At 43.2% G+C, this 19,338-nt stretch overlaps 1 protein-coding gene across 5 annotated transcripts in view; it reads left to right on the top strand.

Moving 5' to 3' along the window:
• Positions 1-19,338, top strand: part of KCNK2 (potassium two pore domain channel subfamily K member 2) — a 130,590-nt gene that overhangs the window by 47,175 nt on the left and 64,077 nt on the right. For 2 of the 5 annotated variants that reach the window (XM_030946020.1, XM_030946021.1), the window contains exon 4: positions 8,231-8,541. In XM_030946020.1, coding sequence (XP_030801880.1) covers positions 8,231-8,541 — 311 coding nt within the window. Of the gene's footprint in view, positions 1-5,796; positions 5,884-6,109; positions 6,513-8,230; positions 8,542-19,338 lie in introns of those variants that run through there. The other 3 variants (XM_030946024.1, XM_030946023.1, XM_030946022.1) reach the window with 3 other exon arrangements.

Here is a 19,338-nt window from a genome sequence, read left to right as displayed (position 1 = left end):
TATCTCTATGTAGCTGAACATAGAGTTTGCCAGAAAAGTCTCTTGTGCATATTTGAAAATAATTCATAGATTTCATTACACTTTTATGCTTTTATGGCTAAAGCCAGGTAGAGTACAGTCTGGGGGTTTTCAAACATAGATACTTAATGTTCTCCTTTTTCATCACCTCATTTGTATTCTTTATTTCTGCTAGCAAGTTCTTTCATTAGCCCTGCATGATACTTATTTAGTATTGCCAGGGCTATTTTCTCTTGTTTTCTCTTTGTCTGTTTTGTTTTGTTTCTTCCAAATTTGATTTGTGGATTACTTGAAAAGAAAAGCACTAATACTATTTGAGGTGATTTCCAGTGTCCCCTGTCTGTATTTTATTTTATTTTCAGATTGCTGTGTCATAGGTCTGTGCCACTAATTCCAGAGTTCCCTAAAATGTGGATATAGTACTTTACAAATACAAAAAGTCCTCAGCTCCTCAAGGCATGATTTAAAAGTAAGCTTACTGACTCAAGGAAAATCCCCTTTAGAGTCAGCACAAACTTTGGCGGTTCTCATCAGGCCTGAGGTGTGCAGTCATACATATGTTTTTTTCTTTCAAAATATTCCCTGCTCTTTTCCAGTCTGCAAAGACAATACAGAGATTAGGTTTCCATCTCATCTCATCTCATCCAGTAGCACCGTGAAAATCAGTTGCACGGTTGGTACTATTGGGTGTGGAGAGACAGACATGAAATCTAGATACTCCCGTTGTCTGCCTCCTGATTTGAAGAGACCACAATGGTAAAAATGGAAAACAAATTACAAACCAGCAATTTTGCAGAACATTTTGGTGATTACAGAAAAGCATTTTGTAATCATCCCAAAGCACTACTAGCTGTCCATCAAGGACATCAGTAATTCAAAGCAGTCGTAAGATTTTCTGTGCATAAATAATCCATAATAGTGGTGACATACGGTAATTCACATTTATCATTGATGAAAATGACACTGAAAGTTAGTTATAATCATTGCTTCTGAAGCACTCCAAGCATAATACATTTGTGGAAACAAATATGAAAAAAACAGTGGCAGAACATGTGATAAATAAATCCCATTAGGTCTGATAATATGACACAGGCAGGGAGGAAACCCACTGGGACATTTGCAAGTCAGTAAAGAAAAATACACATTCACAATATTAATTACAACAGTCAGTGCTTTACAGGTTCTAAAACAACTTCCCTCTTGCTGCAAGTGGATAAATAGATAAGACTTGCTAGCAATGGAAAGAATTAGAACATAATTAAGACTGACAACTGAGCTGTGTAAAAATAGATGAGCACATGTAAACATTTTTTCTAGTAATTGATGAGGAGAAACAATGGCTTTTCTGCTGGATAAATAATTTGTCACACTGTAGGACAGACGCTCCTGGTAGGTGTAATAACTTGCTAGTGAGGTAGAACTCATTCGTATTGCGTGGTGCAGTCGACACACTGGAGGGAAGGGATGCCATCCAGAGGGACCCTGACAGGCTTGGGAGGTGTCACTCAACATGAGCTGGCAATGTGCATCACAGCCCAGAAAGCCAAGCAAATCCTGGGCTGCATCTAAGGGAACATGGCCAGCAGGTCAAAGAAGGTGATTCTCCCCCTCTGCTCTGCTCTGGTGAGTCTTCACCTGCAGTGCTGCATACAGATCTGGGGACCCCAACGTAAGAAGGATGTGGAACTGTTGGAGCAAGTCCGGAGAGGTAATGAAGCTGATAACAGGACGGAAGAACCTGCCCTACAAAGACAGGCTGAAAAATTTGGGGCTGTTCAGCTCAGAGAAGAGAAGGCTGCTTGGAGAACTCATAGCAACCTTCCAGTATCTGAAGGGGCCCTACAGGGAGGCAGGAGAGGGACTCATTGTCAGGAACTGCAGTGACAGGACAAGAGGGCATGGGTATAACTTAGAAAGAGGGGAATTTTAATTTAGATATTAGGAAGAAATCCTTTACTCTGGGGGTAGTGAAGCACTGGAACAGGTGGCCCAGAGAGGTTGTGGATGCCAAACCCTGGCAGTGTCCAAGGCCAGGTTGGATACAGCTTTGAGCAACCTGGTCTAGTAGGAGGTGTCCCTGCTCATGGCAGGTGGGTTGGGACCAGATGGTCTTTAGGGTCGCTGCCAACCCTTAATATTCTATGATTCTGTGATTCTGCAGTACATTTTCTAGTTGCCCTATGTATGCTTAACTAATTTTAAAATGTGAATTAGATGAGATCACAGATTTTTCAATGCATCTGTTTTAGGGCTTTACCATTTTCAGAGGCAGAGGAGGGCTGAGGACTGCTCAGCTGCAAGTGTCTCCTGCCTATTGCCTTCTCCCCAGTGCTGCGAGGGTGTGTTTTCAGCATAGTCGCTTGAAGCAGCCTGGCATCCTTGCTGCCTGTGAAGAACATGGTCTGCCTTATCCTCTGCTCCACAGAGAAGCAGTCTGTGTGCCATTAGTCCCTCATTTAGTTTAAATTCCCTTTGCAGGATACAACTAATGCTCTATGGTGAAATACAGTGGCATGGCATGGCCTTAATGTCATAATTATCCATAAAGAACTGACAGAGATCTTTTAATGTCTCCAAAGAAGTCAAGAGACAAGTAATTTGTAAGTTCTGCTGAATAAGTAAAATGAACCTTAAAATTAACTTACTATGTAAGTCCAGTAGTGTTTCCGCAAAGCTTTCTGGTAATAAAACCTAGCAGCAGCAGAGGTTTATCCTTGACTTTAACTGGGTGTACAGTTTGGCCAGATTCTGAAGAGAGGCAGAGGTTTCCTGGTATTATGTGGTGAGGAAGAGGGGATGCTGTGTTCAGGAGGTCCCAAAGGCTATAGCAATACACTATTTGATCAGAGGCACAGGTTCCCTGTGGTCAAATACCCAGGTGCCCACATGAATAAGCTGCATGAATAAGTTGAAGTCAGCCAGGCAAATGCCCTCACTGGAACCCTTGTCATAGCAGTCCCTTGGGAGCGTAGAAATTCTCAGCGTTGACAATTATATAAGATTGAAGAAGGCTAGAACCTGTGGTGCCTCCCATTACACAGCTGCTTAAAGGAGAAGAGCATTTATTGCTCACAGAGGTGGGGGCTTAGCAGAAGCCTCTTGTTCTGGGTGCAAAGCAAGTGTTCTTCACGATCCCCCAGGGAGGGGATGGCTCCTGAATTAGGAAGAGGAAAAGAAAGTGTAACTGACAGGTAAGAGTACTTTTTGCTTGAGACTTTCAAATTGGTCTTTATAGGGTAATACTTCTCTGGAATAACTATTTCCCTGCAAGCGACCTTGTGTCCTATCAAAGCTATGTTTAGGTCATCTGCAGCTGTTATTTCCATGAATATGGGATTGCTGTGTTTATCATGCAGCTTCAACTTCCTCTGCATGCTGCATGCCTGTCTCTCTTGGCTGAGCCTACTTTTAACATTTCAAAGAGTTGAGCTGCTTCCAGCACCCACCTTCTGTGAGTATTGTGGTCAGCCCAAACTCATGCCCGTACATTTTTAGGCAGCATTTGACACTCCTGTACATTGTGAGTTTTTCTCATGTTAGCATGAAAGACACAGACCTGCTTATACTTAATCTTAGAATTTTTTTCCCAGTTTGTTCAGATAAATCTCCTTGGCTCAGCAGCAAATCCATTTGCTTGCAAGGCCAGAGCTCTGTGTTTTAGCCCCTTTTATTACTTAATTTTGTCTGTGTTGGTTAGTGGGAAGTTTTGTCAGCGCTGCATTTAAGTGTGTTTGTTTAGCAAAGCTCAGGCCTGATGCGTCAAGCTGGTCGAATATCAGTTCCAAATTTGAGGGCAAAGTGGTCACACACAATATTCAAACAATGTGTGCTGTACATTGCAAAAAAAATATTGATGAGCACGACTCCATAGAGTAAAGGCTAGTGCTGTAAAAGGCCTCCAGAAAATAGGAGTTGCTGTACATAATGGTTTTTATTGTAGACTACAAAAAGAATTACTGGTTTTCTTGCTGAATTTGAAGATTGATGCTGTATGTGGAGTGTTTATGTCCCTGCTAGAAATGAGAATGCACAGCTCAAGTCCACTTGAAGTAAGTGGTAAGATGAGGATCCAGCTGAGGATTGCATCTGGGATCACAATAGGTGGAAAATATCAGCCAACTGAAAGTAGACATTGGAGATGTTTGCTAGCTAATTAATGGAAATAACTGCTTCCCCAGAGACAGCTCTTCAGGTCTTAAGGTTAAGGCACCAATGCAGTTATTCCTGGAGCAGATCTCAAAATGGTTTCTTCCCATTGGGTGGAATCACTAAATTTAAGGCCTGCTGCAAACCCTCCTGAAGTTATTGGAAGGCTTCCCATGGATTTCAATTTGTAGGCAATAAATATGAGCCTTTTAAAGCTTTTAATAATAACTCCTTCACTCAAAGAAAAACAAAATCTCATTCCAAATATTTAGATTGCTAAAGAAAGGCGTGTAGTATTTTCCACAGTATTTTATGGAGACACAGGTCAGCATGGAGGAAAATGTTCACGCCTGTTTTTCCATAGGATGTTCAAAGAAATCCTGCAAAATTATTCTTTTCCATGAGATAGGAGCAGCCAGTGTTTACATAGGCTAATGACTAAGAGATCTGCTGGAAAGAAAGGAGAAAATATGATTTTTGAGGGGGGGACAGTATTTTATATTAAAAATATTCAGGTGTGAGAATCTTACATCTTTGAGAATTCCTTGAATGAGGGAGTATCAGCAGTCAGAAGCAGACAGTTCTCTTGTGTTTGAGTACTGGGTCTGTGTTGATGAAGCCAACCCTCTGACCAAAGATCTGCTTGCAAGGGGTTGTGGTACTGGGCCCAGATGCTCTCAATACTCCACAAGTGCTCTGATGGCTCCCAGGGATGGGCAGCAATGAGCTACAGCTCACTCTTAAATAGCAGGGGCAGCTTCCTTCCCTGTGCTGCATCTTCTGGAGACTTGTGGACATGCAGGGTGAGAGTGGTGTGATTGATGTTGCTGAAATTGGAGTCCTGAGGAACTCGATATTACACTCATTTGTATTATGTCACATTGATATGGAGAAACGTTAAAATAAGTGACTTCTAAAGTGTTTGCTGATGGTGCTGCTGATTTAAGTGGGATTATAGCCCATTAAACACCCGATGTATGACTGTCTTTGGCCATTTTACAGATACAGCCTCTGCCTTTAAATGCTTGAGACTTGTACCCATTTGTTACGGTGAGTAAATTTTTAGACTTTTTAGAGAGTGGCTGTGGGAGCAGTTTTTGGTTTCTCTTGGTAAATCCTCTTCTAGGATTTGTCTTCATGCTCTTCACCTCAGTGTGAACAACTGACCCATGGATAGTGTCACAGGTGACAGATGACTGGGAAATAGGGGAGTTAGCCCACGGCAAAGATAGCAAGGATAATTTCAGGCTTTTTAGTGGCAGAAAGCACAGTTGAAGCAGCATTTCTGATGTATCTATCAGACAGAAATGGAAGAAGGCGGTGCGCAGGCGGCGCGTGCGATAGGAGAGCAGCTACCATCCCTGCCTCCCAGATCCCACCTAGTTAACTCCTTGCAGCAGCACACCAGGGCTGCCGAGCACCGGGTTAAAATCAGGCCGAGCCGGGAAGGACGGAACCGCCTGGCCCTTCAGCCCCGCGCTGTTCTCCGGCGAGGGCCGAGGTGTCTCCACTTGTCCCCCCTCTCCTGCTAATTTGGCGACATTTCGGACAGTTCAAAAGTTCACGGGGAGTCTCGGGCGAGGCGACCGGGTTGTGGGGCCGGAGCAGGGACCGCCGGCAGGTCCAGCCTCGCCGGCGGGGTTGGCCGGTGCCTTCTCCTCCTCCCTCTGTCCCTCCTCTCTCCTCGCTTGTTTCCAGGCGAGACCTTGCTCTCCGCAGGTACAGCTCTGCCTGCCCCCGGCTCCCCTTCCATCTTCCCCGGGCGCCTCAGCAGCATCTGCCCAGGCGGGCAGCGGGCGCGGAGGGGCGCGCAGCCCCGGCGGGCCGGGAGCGGTGCGGAGCTGCCCCCCCGCCGGCGGGGGGCGCGGAAGGGGGCGCGGAAGGGCGGGGGGGGGGGGGCGAGCAGCGGTGCGGCTGCTCGCCGCCCCACAAAAGGCACCGCCGGGCTCGGGCTGCTCCGCACGCCCGGCGCACCGGAGCGCGCACGGACACGCACACACACACACACACACGGGCACTCAGGCACACACGGACACACTCGCACGCACTCGCACACACGGAGCGCCGCGATGTGCGATGCGCGATGCGCGACGTGAGGCACCTCGCACGCCGCGGGGCCGGGGAGAGCCGGCGGGATCCGCGTTGCCAGCCCGCCCGCCCCTGCCGCTCCCTCCCCTCCAGACCCATCCATCAGCCTCTTCCTATCGCGGTCTGCCCCTGCCTTTCTTTTATTTTCCGGTTTATTTTTTTAATTTTTTTTTTTAATTTGCTCTAACTGTGTCTATCCAAGCATAGAAAAAATGCCTGCCCGTGGAGCGAGGAGAGGGCACCGGGTCGGTAAATAAGAAGTGAGTACGAGCACAATGGCGTGCCTCCCCGCTCCCAGCCCTGCGGATGCTGCATGCGCCCCTGCTTCCCCCGCACCGGACACCGGGATGCTCCCCGCGGCGGCCCGGGGCTCCTTTGTACCTTGCCTGGCTCCTTTCCCCTCCCTTCCCGGCCCCGCTCCCGCCGCGCCCCGGCTCCGCTGCCGGCCGCCTCGCCCCCGCGCCGCTCCCCGCGGCGGAGCATCCCAGCTGGCGGCAGCTCCCCGGGGGCTACCGGGGCTGCACCCGGGGGGGTGCGGCGGCCCCCGGCGCGTTGCACCGGCGGCGGGGAGGGGCGGCGGAGCGGCGGTGCCCGGTGCCCGCTCTTTGTTCGCCGCCGGCGGCCGCGGCGGGTCGGCGCTGCTCCGGGCGGGCTCGGCGGCCCCGGCCGCGCAGAGAGCGCTTCCCGGCACCGGCCCTGGGGGCTCGGGAGGGCTCGGGGGCTGCCGCAGGAGAGAAGGCGCCGGCGGGAAAGGCTCCCCCGGCAAGGTGCGGGACGGGGGGCCGTGCCCGAGCCGCCGGTGCCCGTGGGGCGGGGGCCGGAGCTGTGAGAGGCGTGACCGCGGCGCGCCCGGAGCGCCCGGCGCCCACCCCGCGGGCGGCCAGGGGTGCCACGGGTCCCCGCCCGGCCCGGCCCGGGGCTGCCACTCTGGCCCCGACCCCTTCTCCGGAGCAGCGGTGTGTGCCGGAGCCCGGCGGGGTCCCAGGCGGTGACTCTGCCAAGTACCACCGCCTTCCCTGCAGGGACGCATCCCATCTCCGCCGTCCTGTGGGAGACTTTCCTGTAGATTTAGATCTGAGCTTTTCCTACCAGCGGCTGGAAGGGCTGTCTTGGCCATTTAAAACGCACTGGTCATTCAAAACAATTTAAATATAGCTTGTGTGGTTACTGCCGTGACCATCTTCCTGCAGGAGACCTTTATCTGGACTTGATGTGGAGGATTTTTTTTAGTGCCCGTGTAGTTACTGGTAGTCACATGAGTTATCCAAGTACTTGATTAACACACTCAGCCACTCTTTTCCTAACCCGATGGGGCTTTTGTAGCTGTAAATAGAAGTACCTGCTGTAACAAATGCACGACTCTTCCAGTAAGAACACATGTGTTGTGCCACTGTTTTCTGAAAGGTGTAATCAATAAACAATTAGCCCGTTTAGACCAGTATGATGAGCAATGTCTTATTTTTACGATTGTGTCTGGGGAGTTTAGAAGTGATCACACAGCTGTTCTCCGAGAGCATTTGTTGGAGCATAGGATAAAATAGCAGAAAGAGATGAGGTTTTGTATTTTCCTGATACTTCTGTAACGCTGAGGTAGAACGCAGCTGGAAGACTGCTCAGCAGTTCTTGAGAGAACAGCGGACATAAAAAATCTCTGCAGCAAAATACTACCTTAGAGTAATTTAATGAAATGCAAGGATGTAGGGGAAGTGTGCTTTTAGAAATGGTTCCGTATCATACAGGGAGAGACATAGAAAATGTTCCAAATGTGCTTATACATGTGAGATGGACGCTGCTACTCAGAGCAACAGATCTGAGTAAGATCTGAGTTGTAAGGTGTTATGGGATTAAGAAAAAGATTAAGCAGTTTAAGAATTCCATTTAGAAGCAACAGAATTTGTGTGATCTCTTGGCAAGAAGTTTAGTTAGTGAAATCTGAGTGGCACTGTAAACATTAACTTTCTTTTTCTGTTTTTGCCAGTGGCGGCACCTGACTTGCTGGATCCCAAATCGGCCACTCAGAACTCCAAACCAAGATTATCATTTTCCACCAAGCCTACCGTGCTCACTTCACGGGAGGAAAACGATTCAGCCATTAATGTTATGAAATGGAAGACAGTCTCAACAATTTTTCTGGTGGTAGTCGTGTATTTAATAATTGGAGCAACAGTATTTAAAGCCCTGGAGCAGCCTCATGAGACCTCCCAGAGAACCACCATTGTGATTCAGAAGCAGACGTTTGTATCTCAGCATTCCTGTGTGAATGCAACAGAGCTTGATGAACTGATTCAGGTAATCCATACCAAACCCCTCATCACCTTGCCTTAGAGGAACAAATTATACATGGCAGTACTGCAGTGATAAGGGGCAAAACCTTTATAGTCAGGGCTCTGTATTGGCTGAGCGATGTAACAAGTGTTAGACCAGAAGCTGAGCATTTACATTTTCATGCAAAGCGTCATGGTTGAAAAGCTGCTGCTATTTTTAGGTCCAGTATGCTTGGTGAGGGCCTTTTCACTGAAGCCTCCCATTATGCTAATTAAATGATTATTCATCAGCAATATATATAATTAATAGTTCACAAAGGAATTGGTATATTGATTGTGCTTTACAAGTTCTGTCAATATTTGAAGTGCCTAATTCTGAGGAAGAAGCTACACCATCCATTGCCTTAAAGGACTCCTAATTTACTGTGATTTTATCAGGCTAGCGTTCCTTCCAGCTGTATGTTTCTTTATATTGATTTTGTTTTAAGTACAGGAAAGCACCATGGACTTCCTACTTTGATCTTAAATCTCAATTTTTTCTGCTTCTTAAAGGCACATCCACAAATGATGTGCATTGGTGTGTTCATATTAATATGACTTTACCCTTGCAGGTCACCTGCCTCAGAACCATGGGAGATACTTATTTGCAGTAGCACAGAACTAGGTCTGGAGCCTTATAAATCCCCTTCCAACTTAACTCCCATGATCTTATGAATGTCCAGTGGCACTGGAGGGAATAGCAGAGGGCTGCCAAATCACATCAGTTCTGGGCATGGGACAATGAAATGGGAGACTCCAGTGAACAGTCAAGAGTTGGCAAGGATTGACTCTTTCCTTAGCAGTGGCCATGGGGCTATCTGAGTCTACAGAGCCCTAGATGGGACAGGGAGAGCAGGAGAGGGTGTTGGGCACCCAGACTATGGCAGGCAGGAACTCTGGAGCATGCCAGATGCATGGGCAGTAAAAAATTCTGGAAGTGTTGTTTGTCAGCAGATATGTCTAGGAGTTTAGAAGCTGATTTTACCTCTCTAGAGCAATCTGCCTTGAACATCAGGATGGACGTGTTTTCTTTTTTCAGTTTTAAATATAGAGTTCTGATGTGCTGAGGTATTTTTATGGCACATTACTTGTGAATTTTAAAGGTAAGCTGGGAAAATGTCTTGTATTTTGTGATTTCTCCCCTGCCTTGTTGCTAAAACATATTGCAAAACTGCTACCCTTAAAATGCCTGTCAGACAGTTCCTCTCTCCACGAGTCCAACCAGGCATGCCTGAGGAGATGCTGCTGATAGTGATTTAGATGCTGTGTAATAACTGTGTTCCAGTGGTTTGACCAGCAGAATGTGAGATAATCTTTCAGAGAAATACACAAGTACATTCTGATGAAAAATAACTCTTGTAGCTACTATAAATATCCTCCTATGAAATTTTTAGGTCAGATACTGTACTTGCGAAGATGAAAAAAGAAATTTTGAAGCAATATTATCTTACATCATCTGTGAGATGGACCTTAAGGCAAAAACTGTTGAAGTTTGCTCTGGAGTACTTAGATATTTTGGCATTTATGATTCTCTGCCCAGAAGCACAGATTGATAATAAAAAACCACTTCATCAGCATTCAATGCCCATTTGATGTTCTGTGTAAAATAAATGAGTTTCAGTACAACCATCAGAGAACAGATAACCATATCAGCATCAGCTTCCATCTCCACTAATGATCTTGCCACAATCAGAAAAACACAGGCGTGCGAAGCATGGGGAGGTGACACAGCTTCCCACAGCACATGGATGAGAGAGAATTGTGGAGTTTGCTCTGCTTGCTGTTGAGGTAAATGGAAAACTTAATTTGCCCTTGATCCCATCTGGTTCTCTGTAAGGAGCACCATGATGTGGAGGTAGGAATGTGCTGTTCCACTCCTTTCACAGGAGCAGAGCTGGGGCACAGGGAGCCTCTTTGGGTGCTTTGCTTTGTAAAGAGTAAGTGTTAGTCAATGACATCAAGTCAGTGACATTAAGGGTTGGGAATTCTGCTTTCCCAAAGTAAAATGGAAAAACAATGGTAAAAGAGAGTCTCAAATTCATTTTTCCAGGTCTAGGCTACTATTGTACTCACTGGGGTTATATTTCTTCCCTAGTTGCCACTTTGCCACAAAAACTAAATTAGTGAAATACATTTTGTCTCCCTGGGATTATGTCTGACTGCTATTACAATATAATGCAGTGTTTCTTCAGTTTTTGTTGGATGTCTGTATGAATAAAAATAACTAGTGCGTGCAAGGAAAAAGTAAATGTTATTTAAGAATTCACTGAAAGCTATAAAACTGAAAATTAATATGTACTAGAGTAGAAGGGAGCTGGAATGATTAGTTTGTGTGAAGAAAATTACAGAGCTTACAGACTGTAATGTCTTCTTTAATCAAGTATTTACTTTGAGTCAAACTATAATGAAATTCATTGCAACTTTTCTTTTTGAACTTTGTGTTCTGAGAATCCAGATACCGTTTTGGCTCTTTCATGCTAGTCATTGCTGAAGGTGCTTGCCATACCAGGCTTTTTCAATCTTCACAAACTTCTGCTCTGGAGTTTAATCCTTACTCTGAAGCAGGCTTGACTACCCAAAAACTGCCCAGAGGCAGTGCAATATGTGGTAGCTTATTCAGGTGAGCACATCAGAGACACTAGTTGGAGAGAACAAGTTCAGCTAAAAAAAAAAAAGCACAAGTGGAATGGCAGTCCAGTTTCCAGCACCCAGGAGCTATGGAGTTCCCAGGACCTTGGCTAAAATCTTCCTTTTGTCACAAAGCTGTTTAAAACAGTGTTGTGTGTTTCTATATATACATATAGGATAGGGATTTTTCCCTTTCTGTTTACCCATCCTTATTTTATCTCACCAATCCCCAGAACCTCTCCTGCTACAACAATATATACTGTTGCCAACTCTTCAGCAGGCACAGGTTTATTCCCTGGGTTTTGAATTCCTGAAACTTTGTATTGTCACGTTGATTGTGTGGCTCCTCTGGGTGTACTAGGTGAGAATTATGCTTTTACAGACATCATATATTTTATATAGATGTAAAATATGGGGCAACAGAGAGCTGCTATGCAGCCCAGAAAATGTGCAAAGGTATTGGAATAGAGTGCTTTGAGGATGGCAGTGAGGTAAATGCAGCTGCCTCAGAAAAAGGACCTGTGTTTTCCTCATAACTTTTCAGCCCCATCCAGCAGCTTTATTCCTGTGCTGAAAAAAAAATTTGTAAAAAAACCATGGTCTTTATGACTTCTTCTGTCTCAGACTTCTGTGGTCCAGCATTGCAAATCTTTCAGTCTAAAGCACTTCAGTTGTTGCCTCACTGTCACAGAATATACCTGAAATAAACAACAGCAATGCGTGACCTTGAGAGGTATATCCAGGTACATAATGTGATATTTTGTGAGCGCTTCCATTTAGTACCGTATTAAAAATGTGCACAAGTCATGCAGAGCATATCTGTACACCCAAGAGACCAGTTTTTCCAGGCAATTCCACCTCCTTTTGCTGTAGCCTGAAGCCAGCATTAACAACAGCATTAAGTGGATCACTGGATGCTGTCCCCAGTGGTGCTGGGGTGGGCAGTGCACAGCACTCAGTGGTGGTATATCTAAATTTACAACTAGAGAAATACCTCAGGAGGGAAGCTGGTAAAAGTACAAACACTACCTGGGTGAGTAATGAGAATACAACAAGCAGCAAGCTGCGCCTGGTCTGATGTTAAACTCCATTTTTAAAACGGTCTTGCAAGGATCTCACTTGGTAACAGATGAGAAAACGTTGATTTGGTAAAGGTTATTTGTGATATCTAATACATTATAAAGCAGCAGAAAGGAATGTGGCCACGTTCTTTCCTACTTTTTGTTCTTTTGGAGAAAAGCTCTCTACAATTCATCATGAATGGTGGTTCTCTGTCTGTGCCTGCTCTCAACTTGGCCCTGCCATGCAATGCAAAGTGACTGTCAGGTGACAGAATAAAAGAGTAAATGTAGTTTAGACTGTGTGGATTTAATGAATGTGTGATGAAGTATATAAACCTGATCTTCATTTACACTAAGGACTTTTTATGTCTTGCATCCAACAATTTTTCTCTCTCCACTGAGCTTTTTGTTGGTAGAAGCTGATAGAAACCTGGGAGCAATCCAGCTATACACACAAATAACAATAAGCATTAAAGAATGAAATAATTCTCTAACTGGAGCTCTTGTATCTAATTATTTCAATCTAATTCTAATTTTCTTTTAGTTTGTTGACTGTTTCCTATAGCAAGCTTGCCACTAAGCATTTAAAATGTTAGAGAAATCTTCCAAACTCAGATGCACAAAATGTAATGCCAATAACTTTGAAAAATTTCCTGCTGTGTTTATGCATCTGTGAATGGTAGCAAATAGTAAAGACACCTTAGGTTATGTTCTGGTGGCACTCATGTTCCCATGCAGTGCTGTGCAGCCATGAGACACTTGTGTCTTCCTTCATGGCATCTCCTGGGGTTGTCTCTGGGAACAGGTGAGCCTGACTGAATTTGATACTCAGCAATGTGATAAAATTGTCATTCCTATCATTTCATACACCTCATTCTTTCTAGAGGATCCCAAAGATCCTATGAAGGAAATAAGGTGCATGAAAAAACAGTCAATTTGCTTTCTCCTTGCCCAGAACTCATGTTGTGCCTGGGACATAGGGATGTGGCCAATATTTTGTGTTATGGGATGTCTTGGCAACTAGAAGCAACTGTTTGTCCCCTTGCCAAAGAAAAAGATTATTAGAAAAAAAAGGAGAAGAACTTTTTATGTAAATACCACCTAATTATATATTGCTCAGTAGTTATTTGTTCACATTGACCTTTTTAAGCCAAAATGGAAAAAAAAATTCCTTTTAAGATCCAAGCAAGTTGTTTAATGCATTATTTTCACATACAAAAAATAGAAATAAGAAAAATTTTAGTTCTATTATTTTATATAACTAAAATGTCTCAGCAAGATGGTGTGAATTATTATAATTATTTTAGTGAGTTAATTCTGAAAATTAATAAAGTGTTTTCAAGTAAAGGTACAATGGAACATAAGTTAGTAATAGAATATCGTTAATTTCCTGTTCCTTTAGCATAAAGGTCCTTCAAATATATTTATTCTGAAACCCTAATAAGTGGAAAAAATAGCCTTACACTAAAAAGGACAATATTTTAATGTGTTCCAAGTTCTATGCGTGGTAATTCTTGTTTTATAAAACCTTCATCTGAACAGTTTGCAGGGTGCTGCACCAAGCTGTCTCAGCAGTAATACTTTTGTAGAGTTTTAAATCCAGCCCCTTTCAGAGCATGTGGCTTCTTCTGAAAACTGAATGCCCACAAAAATGTACTTGCATATTAAATAAACAAACAAACCAAAAGAATTAGTGAGCCACCAGGATGAGCTGAACTGATGTGGATCCCACAAGTTGATCTCTTTGTGTTCTGTGCAGGCTTGTGGCTAACATGGGGAGAGCAGATCTCTGTGCAGGGATCCAGAGTTGTGTGCCATTCCTGTTTTCATCTCACATTTGTGTCAGCTGCACTGCCCCTTTTCTTTCCATTCATCTCTTAGATTATGAATGAGACCAAGATGGGGATGTTTTTTTTAATCTCCCTTGAGGACAAATGCTTTTTTTTCCTCTTTATCTCTCTCGAGGGAAGCCTGACATAATTATGAATGACATGGGAGCAGTGTTTCTTTTTTCAAACTGGCATCACCAGAAAGCCATCATGGCTTCTTCTGGGATTAATTTCTTGTAAAAATATTTTACTTTAAAGTGTGCATTTGCTGTGGTTCCATTTTTATAGTTGAAGGTAGGTAACTACATTAAGTTGCACCTCCATCAGTAACTGATTTTGTCTCTTTCACAGGCTTCTTTACAATTTGCAATATAGCCACAAGAAAATTATATTTGCCTGAAAATAGTTTTTCAGGTATATATTTAATTTCAATCAGATAAGCTACCTGAGCCCTGATTATGTAGAGAACTGTTAAAATAAAGTGCAAATACTTTCTCTCCAAGAGATTATAAGGTATTTGAGTATGCTGTATAATTTTTAAAGATAGGAAAACACAGAGATGCAAAGATCTCGTTTTCAGACAAATACTACATTTATTTAGACAAGATTAACATTTATTAACTAAACCAATTAAGTTTGAAACAAATTTTGTTAATTCTTTGAATCGCAGCATTTGTAGACATTTTCAGTCCTGTGAGCTGTAGCTTACAAGTACTCTAAGCAGGAACTTTTTGAGATAATTTGAATGTGCCAGTTTAAACCCTAAATATTCTTAGTCTCTCCTTTTGCAATTCCTTCCAGACTCTCCAAAAGAAAGCAGAAACTATCCCATGTTATGATCCTAGCCTGGAAGCAGCACTTATGCTTTGTAAAACTTAAAGCCTTGAAAAGACTGATAGACCAGCATAGAAGAAATTGAGGCTGCATTCTAGTTTATTTATTTATCTGAGGATCCAAAATAAGATTGCATCAGTTTTTTAATGTGCCATCTGCATTTCAGTTATGAAGCTTATGACAAATTGCAAATACCAGTAGCAGAGCTGCCTGTTGATGTTTTCAAAGCAATGAAAGAAGAAATGAAGGACTTCCAAAGCAGTTAAAACATGGGGCACAGGAGCTGTAGTTTGAGTTGTTGGCCTGTGTATGTGTCTGTCCAGATGTCTGCCCATCAGAGCCCTTGGGCTTTATGTACTCTGAGTGTCCTGGCAGCCCTAGCTTGTACAGTAACATCCTGTGTCTCTTTTTCTCTTGCTGTGTCTGTGTCTCCTTTCTGCTTCACACTGTCAGAAATAAATGTTCAAATGCAGTTGTCTCCTTCCACAACCCCTCCCCCCCAGTTCTACCAGAATCTCCAGATCAGAGAAATATTTATTAAATTAAAGATTTCTGTGAAAGACCTTTGACCACACCCTTACCCAGACCTGTGCTTCACACAGACACCCACCTGCTGTGGTTGGGTGTGGATGGGTTGCAGCAGCCCCTGGACTGTGTGTACTCCTTGCTTAGGCTCCTGCTCTTCTCCCTCTTCTGGCTCTGTACTCAGCTCCTGGAAGGAGGGATTTTTTTTTTGCCAAACTTTCTCTTACCTGGGAGCATTTTCTCCAGGGACAGGACAGCTCCCTAAGCCAAAAAGGATTTTTTAAAGCAGTTTTTATCCTTCACAAGCACTATTTGGGAGGAGAATAACAAATAAATTCTAGCTGCCCTTGTCACTTTGTTCAAGCAGATTGGTCTCAAACTTTTGTTGCTGCTTCCGGTGTTGAGACCCGTAAAGATTCCATTTCCTCCAGATGAACAGTTTTATGGACCTAGAACTTAGCTTAGCCTGATTGCATCTGAATGCCAGCTTTTGTCTTAGAAAGGGTGGCAGATATGACTCATTAGTAAGTCAGTTCTGCAGAACAGCTGTTTGCATAATTCTTCCAGTCTGTAATATCTAGGAGCAAAGAAAAGCCTTCTTCCCTGAACGTGCATGTGTATATACATGCATATATATGTGTATGTACACGCAGAGAATTTATACACATAGAAACCCATGGGGTTTGTAATGCATATTTAGAAATAGGAATGTTCACTATGTTTCTGCATGTTTTTAGTTTAAGTAACTGCGAAAGAGGGTGAAAAGAATCCTTCAGTACTTCAGTATGTGGGGTACCAGTCTCCAGTGTAGAACACACTCATATGTTATACCAACTGAAAAGAAAAACAAGGAGTCACAGAATTATAATACAAATATTATTGCAATCTCTTTCAACATCAAGGCTCAAAACCATGTGTTTTGAGGCTGAAGAGTTGTTTGTTAAGTGTTAAAAGCATCCTGGTGTGCCTTTGAACTGAGAACTAGGATTTCCATGCCTTGTAAACCAGAGCTGAAATAAAAACACAGGACTTGTGCAGTAGCTGGACCATATGAGGTGTATCTTTACACTGTAAAGGGAGAGTGCCCTTGTCAAATGGCAACAGAACTATAGCAGTGAAGGAAGAAATCCAGGCTGAGAAATGGTTTTCAGAAACTTAGAGGCACATCTGACTTTTTTGACACCACTCGTCAAGTAACTGCCAGGAAGCACAAGCTAACTCCTGACAGGCTGGGTAACGAAAGAAAGCACACTCTGGATCTTACCAGAAGCATAATTTGAGGTGATTCTATTTTAATCTTAAGTAGGAGAGCTGAGAGTAATGAACTGTTGTGTTACATCATTTCATAGAAGTGAAGTGACTGGAAGATGGTACAAAAACATGTATTCAGAGCCTGGTGTGGAGCAAGGAGATGAGCATTGGAGTGACTGGTTTGACGCATACTTATTTCTGCCTGATTTCCATGTGAGACAACAGTTGACTACCAGAGGCCAGCCTTCATACTTCATAAACTCTCCCTATTTTCCTGTGTCTCTGCATCCACTTACTGGATGTGGCTCTCTCGCCAGCAGGCTGCCTTTTCTCAGTCAATGCCATTGACTCCTTGCAGGGTCAGAGCACCAGAAGATGAAATCCCTGACCTATAATTGTCTTCTGTTCTCAGAAAACGACTGTGCTGTTCAAAAGACTGCTTTATCTCTTGTTTTGACAGAAGAAAAGTCACAGTATTCTATGTCTTAGTCTGCAAAGTAAAGTTCAGCATGGCCTCCACAGAGAGATGCCTGCATGGCCACAGGAATAACACAAAGCTGCACAATGTATTTTTTAGGAAGTGTTTCTAAATGATACAGGAAATTAAATACTGACATTCAATTAAAAATGTGATTTGTGTTTTCATGCTCCTTTTCCCCGTGTTCTGATTTTAAGCAAAAAATGTGTGTGTGAAAGCAATGTTTATGTGCTTTTGGAGATCTGCTCATGCCTGGCCTGTCCACTCTGGGCTCAATCATCTCTGCCTCTTTTCTCTGATACTCTGCTGAAGCTTGTTCCCAAATGTGGCTGCAAAGCCAACTAGCTGGGATGTGTAGGTGTAGTGCAAGTGAGGACTTGATCTCAGACACACTTCATGCCTATCCTAAGATACAGTACAGGGGAAGCCTAAGAATTCACCTAACTCCAAAAATGGAAACTTTCTAAAATTTTAAAATGTGTCAAAAATTTATCTCAATTCCCTTCACTATGAAAAAAAAAAAAGGCCTGATTTTTTTTCACCATTATAAAGATAATTAAAGAAGAAAAACATATTACTGTAAGTGTAACTTGTATACTATCATTTTAAAAATCATTGTGCATAGAGGCCTTGATTGGGTGACCCACCCTCTGCTCAGTCCTCACTCACCACATATGAAACACATACTAGGCAAAGGCTCTGGAAGAAGGTAAGGCAAGTGAAATAGTCTGCATCATTTAAGAATTTAATCTGTCCACATTCCTGTTCTAATGCTGACTGATTCCATAGTCTTGAAACAAAACTGATTTTTAAAACAATTTATTTTGCATATGGAATAAAGTACTAGAAAAATTGCCACTGAAGAGGTCAGTTAACTTTAATAATGGAAAATAATTTTTATAAGTCAAGAAGTTCCCGTGTTAAAATCACACAAAGTATTTAAAGGCTGCAGCATATGATAACTGTACAGATTATAGAGTTTCCATGATTCTGCTTTTAGATTCAAAATGCACAGAGTTACTGTCACTACGGTTTCAGTTAGGATAAACCAAAGGTCTCAAGAAATTAGGAGTGGAGGGAGAGAAGGAAGGAAGGAAGGAAGGAGAAGGAGGGAGGGAAGGAAGGAAGGAAGGAAGGAAGGAAGGAAGGAAGGAAGGAAGGAAGGAAGGAAGGAAGGAAGGAAGGAAGGAAGGAAGGAAGGAAGGAAGGAAGGAAGGAAGGAAGGAAGGAAGGAAGGAAGGAAGGAAGGAAGGAAGGAAGGAAGGAAGGAAGGAAGGAAGGAAGGAAGGAAGTTAAACTCATGACAAATGAAGTTTGCAGTATTAGTAAGACATCAGTCAAAAAATAGGCTGAAGGACCACGAGTTAAGGAGGCAGACAGCTCTGACAGTGAATAACAAGCCTGTTATTTGAAGGCTAAAGCTGAGATCCTGTCCCTTAGTGAAGTTAGTGGAGCCCGGGTTTTCATTCGGGGCTAGAGAAGTGTTACTATCCAATCTTCTGGGTAAGTTTGTGTACTGGACATGTCACAAAGATGCTACCCTAAAATTATTGCCCTGAAATGCACAAGTGTTAGGAGTTATGCAATATATTATTTTCTTCTTAATTTTTCCTTGGGAATAGTCTTAGATGATGATCTTCCTATGATTGCTGACCAGACTAAGAAGAAAAGTCATCCTCTGATCCAAAGAACTCAAAATGCAATCATCCTTCCTGAAAAAGCTGCAGGCAACATTCAAAGACTTTATGAGTCAGCAATGTTGACCTCAGTACACCAGTAACCTTAGCCACCTGTTGCCCCTGTTAGTCAGGAACACTCTCACAGATGACTCTGAAGCAATGAAATGCAGCAGCTTTGTTGGTATCTAGTCTAGCTTCTCCCAAACACGGTCACAGCCCAGAAGAAAGCATAACACTGTGTGTTTGGAAACAACAGCCCAGTGATGATGAAGGCATCATCTGGCCCTTTATGACTAAAACCATGCTGATAACAATCAACAAATTTACAAATGTGAATCAGTAAATGTACAAAGAAAGTCAATGAGAAATACTGGCAGTAAAAAAAACTTATTAAAAAAACACTTATATATATTATTTTCTTATTGAATTCTATGTGATGTACAACAGATTTGTTTAAATAGGTGAATATATTATTTAATAAGAAAGAGTTTTCAGTTT

Source organism: Camarhynchus parvulus, chromosome 3, assembly GCF_901933205.1.
Source record: "Camarhynchus parvulus chromosome 3, STF_HiC, whole genome shotgun sequence".
In the NCBI taxonomy this organism is placed as follows: Eukaryota; Metazoa; Chordata; class Aves; order Passeriformes; family Thraupidae; genus Camarhynchus; species Camarhynchus parvulus.
Note: the sequence above shows the minus strand (reverse complement) of the source record. Positions and strands in the feature narration are given on the sequence as shown.